This window comes from Schistocerca gregaria, chromosome 1 (genome assembly GCF_023897955.1).
Source record: "Schistocerca gregaria isolate iqSchGreg1 chromosome 1, iqSchGreg1.2, whole genome shotgun sequence".
In the NCBI taxonomy this organism is placed as follows: Eukaryota; Metazoa; Arthropoda; class Insecta; order Orthoptera; family Acrididae; genus Schistocerca; species Schistocerca gregaria.
The window spans coordinates 520732256-520751786 of record NC_064920.1 but is presented as its reverse complement, the minus strand read 5'-3'; the positions used below and the strand labels follow the sequence as shown (position 1 = coordinate 520751786).

Sequence of the window (19531 nt, the reverse complement as noted above, 5' to 3'; positions counted from 1 at the left end):
CTCCAGCGGTGGTGTATGGAAACACTTGGTGGGGTGGGGGGGGGGGGAGGTGGGGGGGCGCGTGTGTACGCCAGTATCTCATTCGTCGTTGCCCAGGTACCAAGCTCGCCACCTTTACCTCATTCTTTGAACAACACTATGTTCTGCATAGATTAGTAATACAGTGAAGTTGATATCGACTCGAAAATTGGTCTGATCATCACGATGGTTATTTTGGATGTGGTGTGCCCCTGCCTTCCTCCTATATTTAAACTGACTCGTCCCACCAATTTTAGGCAGACCTCCAGTTTAACATGGAATTCAAACCATAGCGCAGCTCAGATTTGTTGCTAACAAATCACTGCCAGAGGCGAAAGAACCGATAAGAGACAGAAAAAAATCCTAGGACCAACAGGGATACTTATTCTGGAAACAGTGGATTGGCGCTCTGGCACTTACCCACACTACCATTCCAGAGAAATAATTCGTATTAAATTTTAACAGTTTTCTTTATATGCTGTGCAGTCCCAACAGGGCTTACGAGAACCACTGATAGGTCTAGCAGTAATTACAGCGACAAAAAAGATTACGGCCCGCCCCAGGGCGACCATACGATTCCAAGATTACGTCAGCTGTACTTCAATCTCCGAAAATGTATACTGTGATATGGTAACATGTCCAGTTTAAGATATAATGACGGGATGTTTGCTTAACAAACATAATGAGGCCTTGCGCTACTGTTACTTTATCTGGCTCTCTTTCCACAGCTTGAATTTAAAGTACAGTACAGCTAACCGAGTAATCACTGGCGTCACAACTCTGTCACCTGAGTAAAGTAAGCAATCGCTATCGCTGCTAATATTGTCTGTATAGATTATAGTACTCGAGAGACATCTCTCCTTTCAAATTTGATTTGATGCTAATTCTACAAACTATTGTCGGTAGGGCAACCACTGGGTCACGTTTCCGACTTTTGTCGCGAGAAACAGCTTCTTAAGTGATGATCTGACTTGTATTCGATGATGCTACGCTGACGGTATTATGCTGGAGGCTTACCAGCTTATCAGTGTCTAGAGTTGTGTAACAAGAGAAACACTCCCAGACATAGCAAGTCACGAGATCAAACTATTTACAGAAAGACACTTTGAAATGACACAAATGAGGATGTAAGAGCCTTACTTCTATAAATAATATTCCTATACATTTAAGACAATTCCACGGTTACATTCTGTCGGTTAGCAATATACACGGTCCAGTCATATTAATGTGTCCATCGCCAATATTCGACGTCGACATACAGTAACCACCGACAGACGGCAGCTGGCAGCCCTAGCAGTGGCGGGCATATGAAGCTTGTAGGGGTAGGGGGGGGGGAAATAGGCGGAGGGGGAGAGGGGACACGAGAAAAACCATGCACAAACGGAGCGGTTTACCTGACGTCCGAAAGGGCATAATCTTGGCTTTCGGGGCAAGGGTGGAATCATTTCTGAAACGGCAAAATTTGTAAACTGTTCGCATGCCACCATGGCTAAAGCAGTGTACCGTGCATGGCAAAATGACGCTACCCAAAACCGGCGCCGGGGTAACTGTTGCGAATCATAGGCCGTAGATGACAGTTACGAAGGACGGCTGCGGAGATGTATACGGACGAAGAGACGTGCAACTCTTGAGCAACTGGGAGCCTAGATGAGCAAAGGGCTACCAACAGTGTCTCCTCAACGACCGTTCAACAAATGTACAGACCTCCGCCTCGTGGGGCTGGGCGGCCACCCCTCACTACAGAGGTCAGACAGCGTATGCTGAGTAGACTGGCAAAATAGGACAGGCGGCGTACTGTGGCGGAACTAACATCAGAGTTTAATGCTTGATAAAGTATAAGTGTGTCTCAACACAAAGTGCACCGAACACTCGTAACGATGGGCCTCCACAGCCGACGACCCATGCATCTGCCCGTGTTAACACACGACATCGGCAACTACAACTGAAACTGGCACTTAACCATCGGCAATGGACATTGGCGCTATAGCAGAGCGTTGCATGATGTGATGAGTCCCGATACCTTCTTCATCATGTGCGAATCCGTCGTCCACCAGGGGAAGAGCTCCTCGACATCTGTATTGCGGGACGAGGACAAGCTAGCAGCAGCTCCATTATGCACTGCAAAACATTCACGTGGGCATCCATGAGTCCAGTGGAGATGATGCAAGGCCAAGGAGTATCGTATCCTGGTTGCAGAACACGTACAACCCTTTCTGACAATCATGCTTCCCGACAGCAGTGGCATTTTTCAGCAACATAATGCGGCATGTCACAAGGCTATAAGTGTGATGGGGTGGTTAGAGGAACGCAATGGCGAGTTCCAGTTGATGTGCTGGACCCCAACTTGACAGAGATGAGCTCGATCGAACACATCTGGAATGTGAGTGATCGTGGCGTCAGAGCTCATCGCTCCCCTCCCTGCAATTTATCGGAATGAGGTGACTTGTGTGTTCAGATGTGGAGCCCACTCCTTCCAGCGACCTCCAAGGCATCACTGCTTCCAGCCACGACATGTCGGCTCTGTTATCCGTGCCAGAGATAGACATATCGGCTCTTAGGTAGGTGGCCATAAATTTCTGGCTGATTAGTGCATAAATATTACCACCCTTCACAACGCCTCTATGTGATAACAAATCTTGTCGAAGTTAAATAAAAGGAAACTGCTAGGCGAAGTTTTGCCTTTGTTTCAGACTGGTAAGACCATGTTTCTCAAATAGGTCATTTTTATGTCATGAATTGTACAGAACATGAGGAAGTGTTAACGGAATTTTTAAAAGCAGCGATTGTCTCATTTTCATAATAGAGGCAGTTGAAGATAAATTCACTGAAGGCTGTCGTCACATCTACTTGGGTTAATATAGATCTAAAGAGTTTTTATTTCTTATGAGGAAGTAAGACTACCGTGGTATGCTGGGTAACACCGCAACTATAGTGTATGACTGTAGTGGTTATGGCAAATTGCACGATACACTATCGCGACACTTTTTTTTTACTTTGTTAGTAGATGTACTCGTTTGACACGAGAAGCCCCCCCTCGCCCCCCTTCCACATACTTGAGTCACAGTGAGTCTCTGGCCACATTGGCATACTGTCAAACACGACATCATACAATTTCAGTGTTCACGTATGCCATGTCTACTTCACAGTGTTGCATTTTATTTTCATATTACTTATAAAGAAGTATTCCTTTATCATACTGAGAAGCACATCTACTTTATGATTTGCCCGAGCACAACATTTCACACTAGTTAACACGATTATGTCATCTGCGAACAGTAGATCTGAGCGCTGTAGCTAAGGTCATTAAGAAACATGTAAGGCCATAGCGCGGTTTCCTGAGCCACGCATTGGTGGAGTTTCAGGAGCAATCCCTCTCTAAACAGGCAATGGAATGAATAAATGACATTTAAGTGACCGGCAGAGCTGTTCTAACTCGTTGTCGAGCATACTGATCAACTGTTTTAAATCTTCATCTTTTGTTTTTGCGCGTAATGCTCTACCAGTTGAGGAATCGAAGTTTCTTAGTGACCCAACTCAAGAGGTTCAAACGAGCCGTAAATCTTCTAGTTCTCCAAACCCCACAGAAGTTCCCTTGAATACGTAACTGGACTAGCAGTCCTTGTAATAAAGGAGTCGGCGAAGAACAGCTTACTCGACGTCAAGGAGCTGTTTACACGACTAGTCATTCACGCTTCAGCAAAATGTCTGTTATGATAAATCTTTGACAGACTAAAGCCAAAAGCAAAATTTGATCTTCAGAGCGCATTTTGGCTGCAAAAGGCACGTAATAGTATTAATAGCGTACATTCCGCTGCAGACTGAAAGGTCTTTTCTGGTAACGCCCTCCTCCGTTTGCTGCAGGCATTCTAAGACTTCTTCAGCACCACCTATCGGCCACAGTCGGACCTTAGGCTATCTTATCTTCCACTGCAACGAGAGCCACACGAACCATCTGTTTACATACAACGCAAATTTTATTAAATGCTTATTTTGAATTGAATTCCAAGTTTAATGTGACATTTGGGAAGTAGCCTTGGAGATATCAGCGCCAATTCCGAAAATTCGAACGAGCTAGGGTTACTTAGCTGGTAATCCGATGCGTAGATTCAGTACAAATTGGGTTTACATAGCTAATCGCGCATGCAAAGGGCCTATACATCGTGCCATTACAGCAAGTGACCAACTCCAGCATGCCAATGATAAGTATTCGGGCCGAAAATGATCTGTACGGTCCATAAATACACTAACGCCTCCAGCAAAGCTCTAAGTTGCTCTCTTTCATGGTCTAATACGTAAGACACGCTTAAAGATCGTGAACGGATTTAGTTGTTTAAATTTGGATCGGTCATGTGTAAGACATAAATTTCAGTAATCATACAGTGGACTCTGCGCGTGACCTGTAGTTAATCCTTGAACGATTATTACAGAGAGCGTACTAAACCCTATGCAGAATATCAAAAGGTTTCCATGGATGTAACGTAATATAACATCTTTCCCCTTTCAGTACATGTGATCTAAGCACACACATTAAGCTCCTTTAGTGCTCGCTCTCTCTATCTCCCCCCCCCCCCCCCTCTCTCTCTCTCTCTCTCTCTCTCTCTCTCTGATGACCGCGCAGCTGAGCGCCCCACAAACCAAACACCGTCATCTCTCTCTTTCGGGAGTGCAAGGTTGGCGAATTTCGTTACTTCTCTCTAAATCACGCGACAACACTGACGCGGAATTCACTTACAATATGAGTTCAAAGCCATGCAACGCATTAACTTTCCAAGCAATTTATGTATTTGTCAGTCAACCAACACTTGCCTTCGTCGGTAAAAGTAAACTATTTCTCCATCCCTTCAAGAAAGTTGTTTGTCAGTTTCGTTGCACATAGCCACAGCTAGCTGTAACCAAAATTTACAAATTTAGCAGTAAAAGGATATCATGCTGATACAACCGTTTGCGTAGAGTACCTTCAAAGAATATATATATATATATATATATATATATATATATATATATATATATATATATATGTACGACCAGTCCAGGTCGTAACGTGCAACGGAAGTACATTCTCATGAAAACAGTTATGTAGATGACTTGCCATTAGTATCTTTTCCAGATAAATTACAGATTCTAAATGTAACTTATTTGCAGGACTGTAATTATAGTCAATTGGAAACAAGGCAAATCCGGCATTTTCTCAATTTGTATCACCGTTCTTTTCTTTACATACCTCCAGTGTTTGGGGTAAATCTAGTAGTTTATCTTCATTTGTTTTGATTATCCTCGAATGGCAAACACACTAGGGATTGATAAAGCCCCTCGAAATCGTTTCGTTTGCATCTTTTCTTTTTTAAATGTATGCATGGCTGTCAGTCATTTCAAATGTTTGTAACAACTTGATTTGTGCACAGAAAATAGCTGCCAGGTGTCTATCATTTCCAAACAATCGCATTTACAGACTTCACATAAAAAGTAGAATTTTTCTCCGTAAACGCCTATTGCCAGTAACCATAAAAACACCTGCCCACCTTAGTCTGGAATGCCCAAATACTCAGTACTCATGTGCATCTACACATCAAAAAACGTATTGCATCACCCCGGTTCCCAGAACTCGGGAAGACAGACGTTGATTGTGGATATTGCATCACAGGCACAGTCCCTTTGACTGTTCAGAGATGTCACTAAAGCCGCCCAAAGATGTAAACAACCATGCATGAGCAGTGCCTATTAGACGGAGGGGCTCCAACAGCCGATCAGTTCCAGTCATTCCACCAGGAAGGAGTACACGGCTCGTGTTGTCTGTAGTTCAACCATGCCTAGACGGTCAATACCGCGGTTCGATCGCGTCCGCATTGTTACTTTGTGTCAGGAAGGCGTCTCGGAGTGAACCAAAGCGATGTTGTTCGGACATGGAGGAAACACAGAGAGACAGGAATTGTCGATGACACGCCTCACTCAGGCCGCCCGAGGGCTACCATTGCAAGACCGTGACCTACGGATTATGGCTAGGAGGAACCCTGACAGCAAGACCACCATGTAGAATAATGCTTTTCGTGCAGCCAGAGTACACTTCCGACGTTCTTGGCGAGGTCCATCTTTGCAACCATGTAGCGAGGTACAGATGGGCCCAACAAAACGCCAAAGGGACCGCTCAGGATTGGCATCACGTTCTCTTCACAGATGAGTGTCGCATATAACCAGGTCAGCATGAACGCCTTAGACACGCTGTCCAGCGAGTGCACCAAGGTAGAGGTTCCCTGCTGTTTTGGGGTGGCACTATGTCAGGCCGACGTACGCCGCTGGTGGTCATGGAAGGCGCCGTAACGGCTGTGCGATACGTGAATGCCATCCTCCAACCCATAGTGCAACCATATCGGCAGCATATTGGCGAGTCATTGTCTTCATGGACGGCAATTCGCACCTACATCGTGCACATATTGTGAATCACTTCCTTCAGTATCACGACATCGCTCGACGAGAGTGGCCAGCATGTTCTCCAGACATGAACCCTATCGAACATGCCTGGGATAGATTGAAAAGGTCTGTTTATGGACGACGTGACCCACCAACTACTCTGTGGGAACTACGCCGAATCGCCGTTGAGGAGTGGGACAATCTGGACCAACAGTGCCTCGACGAACTTGTGGATATAATGCCACGACGAATACAGGCATGCATCAATGCAAGAGGACGTGCTACTGGGCATTAGAGGTACCGGTGTGTACAGCAATCTGGACCACCGCCTCTGAAGGTCTCGCTGTATGGTGGAACAACATGCAATGCGGAAATGATTTTTATGTTGATCCCTATCCCAATTTTCTGTAAAGTTCCGAAACTCTCGGAACCGAGATGATGCAAAACTTTTTTTGATGTGTGAATGATCAGGATCTATCTTCATTGCTGACGATCAGACAATTTCCTTGTGTTCATTAGATTATTAGCAATTATTCTCTCTCTCTCTCTCTCTCTCTCTCTCTCTCTCTCTCTCTCTCTCTCTCTCTCTCTCTACATTTAATTAAAGAACCTCAAGGACACGGCCATTTTACTGACAAGTGATGAGACAGGTAGTTTATAATTGTAGGAGTATATGACAACAAATGCAGACCAAATGAAACACGTTTACAGTAAAGGTTGCACCAATACACAGTGTAAACCAACACCCATCCCCCTGTCTTGCGACTGCAACGTAGGCGTGTATACTAGCACGCAAACGGTCGTAAAGATGCTGAACGACATACGGCGATAGAGTGTCCAAAGCACCTTGCATCTTTTGTTCGATTCGGCAATGGTTCTTGCTGCCTCTGGAGAACGGGTAAGTTCCTGCTTCATCGTGTCCCTTACGTGTTCAGTTGGTGAGCGATCTGATGATCTTAGTGGCCAGAGCAGCTGTACACCACGAAGAGCACCTTGCGTCGCCGCACCCATATGTGAATGTGCGTTATCCTGTTGATAAAGCACATCACCTTCCTGTCAAAGAAATGGCAGTAGCACGAGGACAACAACTTGCGAAATGTAATGGGCACTTGTCACTTTACTCCGCAGAAACGCCAAATGTGATCGCGAGTTGTAACTGAGGGCTTTTTCACGACTCCAGAATAGCCGTGCTTGGCAATGTCTTGGTAATCTGACCAGAGACACACGTGATCTCACAAGTATTGCTGCAAGCAGACGGTTCCCAGTGGTCGTGGTCCTTGGTGACAGATCAGTTACAAGTGCCCTGGTTCCTTTCTCCGATGGTGTTCGGTCGGCCACTGCTGTGCTCATAATGCTTCGACCTTGACGTGTGTACTCTCTGGACGAGTAGAACTTGGTCTATCGATGTGGGAATGTTCCACAGATCACTGCTGAAAGAAGCGACACACCACCGATACATTGTGCCCAACATGTGCAGCAACCCGTCGATATGTCCATAGCCTGCCGCTGAGGCCGAGCGGTTCTGGGCGCTTCCGTCTGGAACCGCGTTGCTGCAACGGTCGCAGGTTCAAATCCTGCCTCGGCCATGGATATGTGTGATGTCCTTAGGTTAGTTAGGTTTAAGTAATTCTAAGTCTAGGGGACTGGTGGCGTCACATGTTAAGTCCCATAGTGCTCAGAGCTATTTGAACCATGTATATCTTCCCGCAGGCTCTTAATATGACCCCGCTCAAACGACTGAAATTGCTTAATAGGAGCACGTACTCGTCGTCGGGGCATGATTGTACCATAGAATGAATGTTGCACAAAACTTTTCACCTCGATACTCAGCACAGTTACTGCCTGCAGACAGAGGGCGCACAGACAAGCCTCCAAAGCGCCACCTGTGGGCGATAACTGTGACAAATGAATCACAACACTACGGCCCCTCAGAATGCACATAGTATACACTGGTGGCATCGAACACAGTTATTGAGGGTCTTGCATTTTTGCCGGCACCGTATATCCCGCAAGACATCTTACCTGAGTGGCTGAGGGTACTTCGTGCACCACTGAGCAGGATTCGAAGCAGAATTTAAACAAAAACCTCCATCTATTTTTATACAGTCACTTGTTTGGTAAACTGAAGCACTTTTTCAGTAACACCATTGCAGTTTTTAGTGCACGCCAGAGTCTCTATGTCGTTATATTAGAGACGGAAGTTTTTGCTTAAATTTTACTTAAAAACCTGCTCTGTTGCTGGTCAAACAACAGAGGGGCAGAGTTAGCGCTAGCTTGCTTACCCGTTGTTCGTGAATATTTCACTATCGATAACGCTTGACGTTGGTCGCTCTTGGGCGTATGGCGGTGCTAGTTGTTTACAGTGTATGTTGTCTTTCTGCATGTGCCGCCTTTGGATTTTCTTGGAGCCCCGCTCACCGAGGGTTTAAATTGGCACGCAAAGCGATCTCTCGTTTCAATCGTGCCTCGAAAATGAACGGGTGTTTGCCTGTCGAAGGCGTTACCCGCCTGCATTTCCGTTGTTGTTTCAATAGTTGAACAGTTGTTTCCATGAGATGCACATCACAGTGTACTCACGAGCACAATGTTGTTCGAAGAGCCGGAGTGGCCGAGCGGTTCTAGACGCTACAGTCTGGAACCGCACGACCGCTACGGTCGCAGGTTCGAATCCTGCCTCGGGCATGGATGTGTGTGATATCCTTAGGTTAGTTGGGTTTAAGTAGTTCTAAGTTCTAGGGGACTGATGACCTCAGAAGTTCCGTCCCATAGTGCTCAGAGCCATTTGAACCATTTTTGTTATTCGAAGAATACCGGCACGTACTACACTGTACTCCGTTCTGATGGAGTACATTTCCGATTCAATGACAGATACACGACATGCTTTGTGTGTGCCCAGTGCTAATCAACACATGAGGTCGGACGTGCTCTATGGCCAGGCTCACTGACACTTAAGAAGGTCCACAGGTTGCTTAACTTGCCTATCACAGCACTGTTGACGTGGGTTGACGCTAATTCGTAACTGAAATACATTCGCCATCTTACAGCGCGAAACTTGCCTAACCGCGACCAACTACGATAATTTTTAAGATTAACAAGACGCCGAACACCATTATTTTCGAAAAAAATGCCCAGCGTTTTCCAGCGCTGCCAGCCTCGGGGAAGACAATTCACGCAGCCATATCTCCGTGCGCCGTCACTGCTGCGTCAGCTTACGCGTCTTTACAATAGCCGTGCCAGTGCTGAAATAAAGCACGGCTGCTGTAGCAGATCCACCTGCCGTTCACGTCACTTCTTCAGACAAGACAGCTTTCGCAGCTGCCAGAGATGCACTGTACTCCTTGGGTCACGCGCAGTCTTTCTTTTCAAGTTCGTAAAGTCAAACCTGTCACACAGGCGCTCCTTAGAGCAAGAGGACAGTTCCTCGAGTTGATTAGTTTCGAATCTGTGGTAAACTATTACAATAATCGTTGTTTTTAAAAGGTTCATATTAGTCAACGACGATTACCAGAGAAATCGAACGTAACACACAAATGATGACCGAAGATAAGGTTGTCGCTGCAGATAAACCAGTTGGGCAAAGCCAGTAGCACATCAACAAAATAAGGTGCCCTTCACTGTGAATGGCAAGAGCGTATAAAAAAAATCTCGTTAACACTTCCTTATGATCTCAACAATTACTGGCATTGATATGGTCTATTTTCCAGTGTCGGCTCAGACAGAAATTGTGTCACGAAATAATTCGACAGATCGCAAAGCTAGTTCTTTCAGATTCCAACAGCCCAGAAATGGTTGGGACGCAGGGTCTCATGAGCCTGAAACATCGGTAAAACTTCGCCTAGCGGTTGCCTTTTCTTTAAGTTCGGCAAGATGTTTTATCACAGAGACGTTATGAGAGGTAGGAATATTTAGGAAACTCTGATCAGTTATAAGGCACGAAAAACGTGGAAGGCAATTTCACTGTACTTTTGGACCATAGCAAATGGAATGAAATCACTATAAATTTGTGAATCCTCAAAAGTTGTTTTCTCTTTATTTTCTTTAATTTGAAGCCATTTGTATGTGCGTTTATCCTCGAGGAGCCTTCTGTGTACTAACATTATCAAGATAAACTATTTCGTATGATTTGACGATCAGCAGCTGTACGAAATATTATTCCAAATTATTCACTGAATGCAAATTTCATGACACCAGTTACAGTCTGTACATAAGTATTACCCAACTGCTATGAATAAAACCGTGTGCCGGACCGAGACTCGAACTCGGGACCTTTGCCAAGTTAGAGTCTCGGTCCGGCACACAGTTTTAATCTGCCAGGAAGTTTCATATCAGCGCACACTTCGCTGCAGAGTGAAATATCTCATTCTGATTACTGCATTGTTTCAATGAATCTTTGTAAGCAAATATAGGAATTACTCTTCTTTCTGAAAAAGCACGAAACATCCTTGTCTTTGTCACAAGAAGTGATGCACCGTCTATTCTAACATCGTTAAAAGAAGGCAGAGAAAGCAAAGTTTCCCACAGTCTCAAGATGAAAGGAGTTTTCCCAGAAACGTAGTAAACTTTAAACGCGCGGTTGAAGGAACAGTAACTGTTCCTTGATATCTCTAAATCAATAAAGGAATTGCCGAGTATCTTCTTAAAAGATGACAACGCTGAGCTGTTTCTTTATCCCATTTTTTCCAATTATCTCGCTGTTCATCAACTTTAAACCCTTACCGTAGGCAAATTTTCATATGTCACAACTGGGTAATACAACTATACCCGCTGCAGCTGACTTCGTATTCAGCGAATAACTTGGAATACTATTTCCTTCAACTGCTAATCGTCAAATCATATGTAAGTATCATAAGCTGAGACGAGGCGTACGACAATATAAATGGTCTCCATTCTTTGCAATATTATAATTTTCCCTGAACGGGAATTAATCAATGTTGCGAGCTTAAAGGGAGACGTTCACACGACTACGATATAGGAAAGGGAACACTGACATGTGGAGGTTTTGATATGGCTGGGAAGCGTGCCCGGACAGCTGAAGGAAACGAGACCAGTTACAAGGTCCAGTCACACTCTTGTGACCACCACTCAGAAGCCTGAATAATCACCTTTTGCAGCGCGAGCAGGCAGGAGCAGAGTTAGTGAGGTTCTGGAAGGTACCGACAGGCATGGGGAGCCATCATGACTCCAGTGCTCAGACCAGACGCGCTGTTTTCTCGGTTGAGGATCCACGGCGCGTACAACCCGATCGAGGTGGTCCCAAAGATCCTATATTGGGTTTAAATCCGGAAAGTTTGTTGGCCAGGGGAACACGATAAACTCATCCTGGTGCTCTTCCTACCATGCACGTACACTGCTTGTGGTGACACGCTGAATTGTCCTGCTGGCAGATAACATTGCACCAAGAAGATAAACTGCATGTAGGGGTGGACATAGTCGCCAAGAATGTATGCAAACTTGTGTTGATGCATTTTGCCTTCGAGAACGACGGTATCACCCAAGGAATGCCACAAAAACATTCTCGAGATCGCAAAGCTCCTTCCTGCGGCCCGGATCCTTCCGACGATGGTAGCAGGGCCATACAAACATACGGTCATCTGTCCGATGGAGCGTAAAACGTGATTCATCTGAAAAGGCCATCTGTCGCTACTCAGTGGACGTCCAGTTGCGCTATTGGTGTGCAAATTCTTGGCTTCGTCGATGATGAACAGCAGACAGCATGGGTACCTGAACCAGGCGACTGCTAACGAGCTCCATATGCATCAACGTTCGCTGAACAGTCGTGTTGATGAGACATTGGTGGCAGCACCTTAGTTCATCTTCGCAGTCAGTTGTTTAACAGTTTCACATCTGTTCACCCGCACACATTTCCTCAGCCGTCGCTCACCCCTGTCATCTATGGTCCATGGTGAATCACAGTTGCCTCGATACTGGATTTGGATAGTACCATTTTACCATACTCAGTGCACTTTAACCACAATGGCACACGAACAGTTTGCAAACTTAGCCGTTTACATCTACATTTATACTCCGCAAGCCACCTAACGGTGTGTGCCGGAGGGCACTTTACGTGCTACTGTCATTACCTCCCTTTTCTATTCCAGTCGCGTATGGTTCGCGGGAAGAACGACTGTCTGAAAGCCTCCGTGCGCGCTCGAATCTCTCTAATTTTACATTCGTGATCTCCTCGGGAGGTATAAGTAGGTGGAAGCAATATATTCGATATCTCATTCAGAAACGCACCCTCTCGAAACCTGGCGAGCAAGCTACACCGCGATGCAGAGTGCCTCTCTTGCAGAGTCTGCCACTTGAGTTTGTTAAACATATCCGTAACGCTATCACGGTTACCAAATAACCCTGTGACGAAACGCGCCGCTCTTCTTTGGATCTTCTCTAATCTCCTCCGTCAACCCGATCTGATACGGATCCCACACTGATGAGCAATACTCAAGTATAGGTCGAACGAGGGTTTTGTAAGCCACCTCCTTTGTTGATGGACTACATTTTCTAAGGACTCTCCCAACGAATCTCGACCTGGTACCCGCCTTACCAACAATTAATCTTATATGATCACTCCACTTGAAATCGTTCTGCACGCATACTCCCAGGTATTTTACAGAAGTAACTGCTGCCAGTGTTTGTTCCGCTATCACATAATCATACAATAAAGGATCATTCTTTCTATGTATTCGCAATACATTACATTTGTCTATGTTAAGGGTCAGTTGCCACTCCCTGCACCGAGTGACTATCCGTTGCAGATCTTCCTGCATTTCGCATGCTTCCAGCCTTGGGCAAAAAGCCAATGATCATGTACTTTTTGACATAGGCAAATCACTCTGTTTCTGCATCATGATAACGACTGCACGTTTTTTCTCGTCTCCCCCGACACACTACACATCCCCTCCACTGCTCGTGTTGCCAGCTCTGCCTTCTGTCAGTGGTTATTGTATGTTGACGTCGAACACTGGCGCGGTTGACACACCGTCAGGTGGCTTGCGTAGTATGGATGTAGAATGTGACTGGACCGTGAACACCGTTGTATGCTCCGCCTCGACTTACGAGACACACAGTATGTGACCAAAAGTATCCGGACACCCCCGAAAACACACATTTTCCATATTAGGTGCATTCTGTTGCCACCTACTCCATATCAGCGACCTCAGTAGTCATTAGATATCGTGAGAGAGCAGAATGGGGCTTGTTTCAGACGTCTGTATGCGAGATTTCCACACTCCTAAACATTCCTAGATCCGCTGTTTCTGATGTGTTAGTGAAGTGGAAACGTGAAGGGACACTTGCAGCACAGTAGCGTACAGACCGACCTCGTCTGTTGACTGACATAGACCGCCGACAGTTCTACATCTACATCCATACTCCGCAAGCCACCTGACGGTGTGTGGCCGAGGGTACCCTGAGTACTTCTATCGGTTCTCCCTTCTATTCCAGTCTCGTATTGTTCGTGGAAAGAACGATTGTCGGTATGCTTCTGTGTGGGCTCTAATGTCTCTGATTTTATCCTCATGGTCTCTTCGCGAGATATACGTAGGAAGGAGCACTATACTGCTTGACTCTTCGGTGAAGGTATGTTCTCGAAACTTTAACAAAAGCCCGTACCGAGCTACTGAGCGTCTCTCCTGCAGAGTCTTCCACTGGAGTTTATCTATCATCTCCGTAACGCTTTCGCGATTACTAAATGATCCTGTAACGAAGCGCGCTGCTCTGCGTTGGATCTTCTATCTCTTCTATCAACCCTGTCTGGTACGGACGTAAAGTGTAATAGGCAGACATCTATCCAGACCAGCACATAGGAATTCCAAACTGCATCAGGATCCACTGCAAGTACTATGACAGTTAGACAGGGGGTGAGAAAACTTGCATTTCATGGTTGAGCAGCTGCTCATAAGCCACACATCACGCCGGTAAATGCCAAACGATGCCTCGCTTGGTGTAAGGAGCGTAAATATTGGAAGATTGAACAGTGTAAAAACGTTTTGTGGAGTGACGAGTCACAGTATACAATGTGGCGATCCGATGGCAGAGTGTGGGTATGGCGAATGCCCGGTTAACGTCATCTGCCAGCGTGTGTGGTGCCAACAGTAAAATTCGGAGGTGGTGGTGTCATACTGTTGATGAGCAAATTCGGGGATGTTGATTGCATCTTTCAACAAGATCGATCACCTATTCATAATGCACCGCCTGTGGTGGAGTGGTTACACGACAATAACATTCCTGTAATGAACTGGCCTGCACAGAGTCCTGACCTGAATCCTATAGAACACCTTTGGGATGTTTTGGGACGCCGACTTCGTGCCATGTGTCACCGACCGACACTGATACCTCTCCTCAGTGTAGCACTCCATGAAGAATGGGCTGCCATTCCCAATTGAACGTATGCCTGTGAGAGTGGAAGCTGTCATCAAGGCTAAGGGTGGGCCAACACCATATTGAATTCCAGCACTAGCGATGGAGTCATTTTCAGCCAGGCTTCTGGATACTTTCGATCGCATAGTGTACATATGATTTCACAATCAGCAGCTGTATGAAATATTCGGAATGGTAGGCTGAATCAGGATTTCTGAACATCAGCTGCAATGAGTAAGATGTATCAGCAAATTTGTGACATGAAAATTTAGCTCCCGTAAGAGCAATATTTATGAACTACGAGATACTAGGAATAGTGGGGTAAAGAAGCTGCTCAGCGTTGACATCTTTTAAGTAGATACTGCAGTTCCTTTATTGATTTACAGATATCGTGGAACACTTACTATTCCTTAAACCTCACATTTAAAGTTTACTGTGTTTCCGTGAATTTTTTTTTTCCATTTTGCACTGAGAGTTTAGCGGAAAACTTTACTTCTGCCTTCTTCTAACGAGGTTAGAATAAGCGCCGCACCACTTCTTGTGACAAAGATAATTGGGTTTTTCGTCAAAGTAGAATCGTTCGTATATGTTTGCAGCGATTCACTGAAACTATTCAGGTCCTGAATCGGAATCACTGGGTCAGCATCTGCAACATCTCTCACTGACAACAACACAAGCATTTTTAATTGCGGCAGTAACTACACTAATGTTGACTTATAAGTGATTGCAATAAGGTGGTTTTTATGCTTCATTTTGATATTAGCAAAACCATTGGCTCTCTCAGATTACTTAGTGAGAAGAGACGCTTTTTAGGGTGCCAAATGTTACAGTAAATTTCTGATACACTGAAGCCACAGGACAGACGTCTGGTGTCAACAAGGTTGGCGAAAGCTGTCATATTCATCGTGAGGTTGAGACGCACTGTTTTGTCCGTGTCTGCTTACTAATTATATATTTACGGATAGCAAGGAGAAATTTTCCTGTAATTTTATATAAAGCAAATAAAAAACACAGTGGTGAAGCTGTAACGTAAGCTAATCATGTATGTGCAGAAACGAAGAAAAAATTGTATTTGCTCAAGGTAGAACCTATCAAAAATTAGGGTTGCCGTTTAGATGTGTGCTAATCACCAGAGTCACAGTCTTAGCGAGTGGTAACCTACCTATCTGACATTTTGAAAATGTTAAGCTCTTGATACGTGCTTGGGCAGGCTTAACCTTTGTTGTTCGCACGATGTTGCGGAAACATCTCCCTTTTCTTTTATCCGAAGAAAATGTTTGCTCGTTACCTTACAGAAAATACTGTAAACATTTCTATGCCACAATGTCGCTCCGTCTCGTTTCCTGAACAGGCTAAACTCCATCTTCCATCTATATTTTTTGATCCATTGTTGAATAAAATTTAATGTTTGTTGACAGCGTCGCCATCCACGACAAAGAATTCACTCATTTGTACAGAAAATCTGTGAGTTCGTTGGGAAAAAAAAGAGGATATTTGCATGGTCTGATCTGGAAGAAAAACCACTGTAAAACTAAATCAGAAATGTTTGCACCAGGACTTCACCCAGGATTCACCTGTCCGCGTGCCAACAGACCAGCTATTGCAAGTCTCCGGCTATCTCTCCGGAAAGTCCTTTGCTTACGCCAGATGACTATACTGCCGAAGCTCTAAAGAAATTCGTTATTTTGAGGAAGCTGTGTTCATCTGACTGCGCGATTTCGGATACTTTTATCAAACACAAGAGTCTGTACTCATCCACATAAAAAGAGCAAAAGACAAACCGCTGACAATGACAGTTTTAAACTATATTATGGAAAGCCGCAGTATATATACCCGTGAACTCTTAGAATCGCTTTAACGTTCCGAAGAGAAAATCCCCCTCGTGACACTCAAACAGTTTGGGTTACAGATCAGAATTTAACGCCTTACCAACAACGAGATCATAAAAATCATGGGATACTAACTCAGATGGAGTACGAATGTACCAGGAAATCGGAGGTGTTATTTTCAAGGCAATGCCCAACATTCGCCTGGCATGATTTAAGAAAACCTAACTCTGGATGTGCAGGTGAGGACTTGAACGCTGCTCCTCGCGAATGCGACTCTAGTAATTTAAGCAATTCTGTCATACATGGGACGCCATAGATACAAGAAATCTTGTTTTCGGTTTTCTCCATTAAAGTCAATACAGTTATAAACGATCGGTAATGGCCTGACGGGAACTGGACTCAGTCACGCTTTACCCACATATTATCTGATAAAGGAAGAAAATCTCTCGAAATTATGTGATCTAATACTCAACAACGCTGCGTCTATCTCCAGGGCGTGTGCTGACATTTATTTCGGTTCTCATAATAGAAAGTCAAATTTTGGTTTGTATAACTAACTTACTTCACAATTTATGCTCGACTGTGCTGCGAAATAGCTTCACGCTTCGCTTAACGAGATTATTTTTCGGTTAAGAAATTGCCAACTCATCTGGATTAAAGTGAAAAAGTACAAACATCTGAACGAAACAGAACTAGAAATTTCAGCACCCTACCGCAACAATGGATTATGCTGAACACGGGAAAATAGTGTACGAATGTATAAGAGTACCGGTCTCTGTTTCCGTAAGGAAGTGCTTGTACACTGAAGTATACTAAATAAGAAATAGTACAGAATAATACCCATAATATAACTGGGCACACGAAATCTACTAACTGCGATGAAAAAAGTTTATTATTAATTAAAGTGTTAGTAACGACGCTCAAATGTCGGCAGATATGAATTATCATTTTCCTTTCTTTTACTGCTGTACAACATAAAATAAACGTAACACTACAAGACCGGCAAGTTTTCTAGGCATAAACAAGGGCTTATCACATTGTTTACATCAGGGATGAACTTCCATCTAAAAAAGAAAGCAATAACCTATTAAACATAGCATTCAGAGTAAGTAAGGAGAAACAAGAGCGCATATATTACTGATACCTGCAATCTATCGATATAACTCACCACACATGATGCTGGTGTTACTGCCACGTCTGGTCCACACACCCTTCCAATGCAACGTCCACACAGGAGTGAGGCTCTTGGCACCAAACCTTCGTATTTTAGCCACATTGACAGTACAGCGAAGCAGAGAAAAAAAAAAAACTCTCACTTGTCGTCTGCTAGCTCCACCAAAGATATTAGTACGGCAGAGATTAATCTGTAGTGAACTTGAGCAGTAATAAACTCGCTGATCCACCATTGTTTCTCCTGATCAAAATTCTTGAAGTAGAGAACTACTGGCTGACAGTTAAATGATTTCGAAAGAGTGCCATGCTATTCATTCATGTTGTTTTGCAGTTAGTAAAACTTTCTGGATTTTGACACAAATCACCATTCAAAGTGAAAACGAAATTATTATTCAATGTCGTCACACAGTAGCTTAACTATCATCAACTTGCAAGAGAGGAGCTCGTATAATTTGCTAGTGAAAGAACGTTTCGAACTGGTGGCTGCAAAGTAAAAAAAAAACCACTCCAATAAAGCACGTGCTTCGTTGAAGAAAACTGACTACAATACCGAGTTTTAATCACGCAATAAACACTATAAACCCGATGAGCTAATCGCATTAATGTCAGTTGCTTTCATATGCTGTATTTTCTATCAAAAATGGATTTTGTTGTAATTGTGAAATTGATTTCTTCAATATAATACCTGGTTGCCCATCTTATAGATTTTCTAAATGATACGCGTTTGTTAATGAGGAATTTTAATATCTAGCGCATAAGAAAGTAGCCGCAATCTGACACCTAACAACCTTCAAATGCAAACTTTGGCCGCGAAGCATATCTTTCTGCGGGAGTGTTTTGGAGAAGCTGTTTGAAGAAAAAAAAACCTGAAAACAAAGTTTCACATGGTGTGGTTGATGGATACACGTGTGAGGATTTCAGAATATTTGAGTTATTTTTCTTAACATATCAGCTGTTCTTCTGTGTTCACAGCAGCCAAAATGCCAAAGTCTAAAAGAGATAAAAAAGGTATGTCTTAGCCGGCTTGTCATTTTATTGATTTCGATTAAAGTAACGTTGTGTTGTCACTTTCCTAAACTATAGTATGATTTTATGATACTAAGAGGTCCACTCGTCCAGTATGTCGCACTGAGGAAATTACCTGAAACGGACTAAACAAAATAAAGAGCCGTGTTACGACGAAGAGCACGTGTCTTGAATATTCTGATGGCTGTTCCTTATTTATAAATGTTGCAGTAGTTGTATGGCCGAAGGAAAAAGTGTTTTAACTTACCACGTTTTTTCTTATCATTGTTCGCCACCCCCTTTTTTTTTCTTCGTTCATATATTTTTAGTGTGCGTCCTTTTTGGTAACATCCAGCTTTATGCAGCACTTCGATGTCCGAATGCAGAATATCGTCCTCATTCATTTACTTTTATAATAGCTGTTTTTTACAGATCGTTTGTTGGGGTAATAGAGAATTATGTTACGGGCTATTCCCAACAGTGGCCAGTATGTGCCCTAAGTCAAAAGATTGAGTAGTCACTATGAAATGAGTAGCTATGATAATGATGGCAACAGTTCTGGTTAGAACATCACATGACACAAACACATTTGTTGTTGAAGTAATACCAGTGGTAATTCCAGAACCATTTATATGTGTGTTACATTTGCTATGAATGTGGCGCAACTTCTACACTCTTGGGCATGTTTTTGGGAAGATAATGATTTAAATTTAATGCTGGTCTAGTTTACTGTTTTAAGTAGT

The 19531-nt window shown here is 43.9% G+C and overlaps 2 protein-coding genes across 4 annotated transcripts in view; one reads left to right on the top strand and one right to left on the bottom strand.

Moving 5' to 3' along the window:
* LOC126354697 (glutamine--fructose-6-phosphate aminotransferase [isomerizing] 1-like) overlaps positions 1-18152 on the bottom strand; it is a 160837-nt gene extending 142685 nt beyond the window's left edge. Inside the window, exon 1 of one of the 3 annotated variants that reach the window (XM_050004552.1) lies at positions 17779-18152. In XM_050004552.1, the coding sequence (XP_049860509.1) occupies positions 17779-18016 (238 nt within the window). In that variant the 5' untranslated portion in view covers positions 18017-18152. The remainder of the gene's footprint in view (positions 1-17778) is intronic. The other 2 variants (XM_050004541.1, XM_050004514.1) reach the window with 2 other exon arrangements.
* Positions 18153-18256: 104 nt separating this feature from the next.
* LOC126354719 (mRNA turnover protein 4 homolog) overlaps positions 18257-19531 on the top strand; it is a 37137-nt gene continuing 35862 nt past the window's right edge. Inside the window, exon 1 of the mRNA XM_050004574.1 lies at positions 18257-18791. Within this exon, the coding sequence (XP_049860531.1) occupies positions 18764-18791 (28 nt within the window). The 5' untranslated portion in view covers positions 18257-18763. The remainder of the gene's footprint in view (positions 18792-19531) is intronic.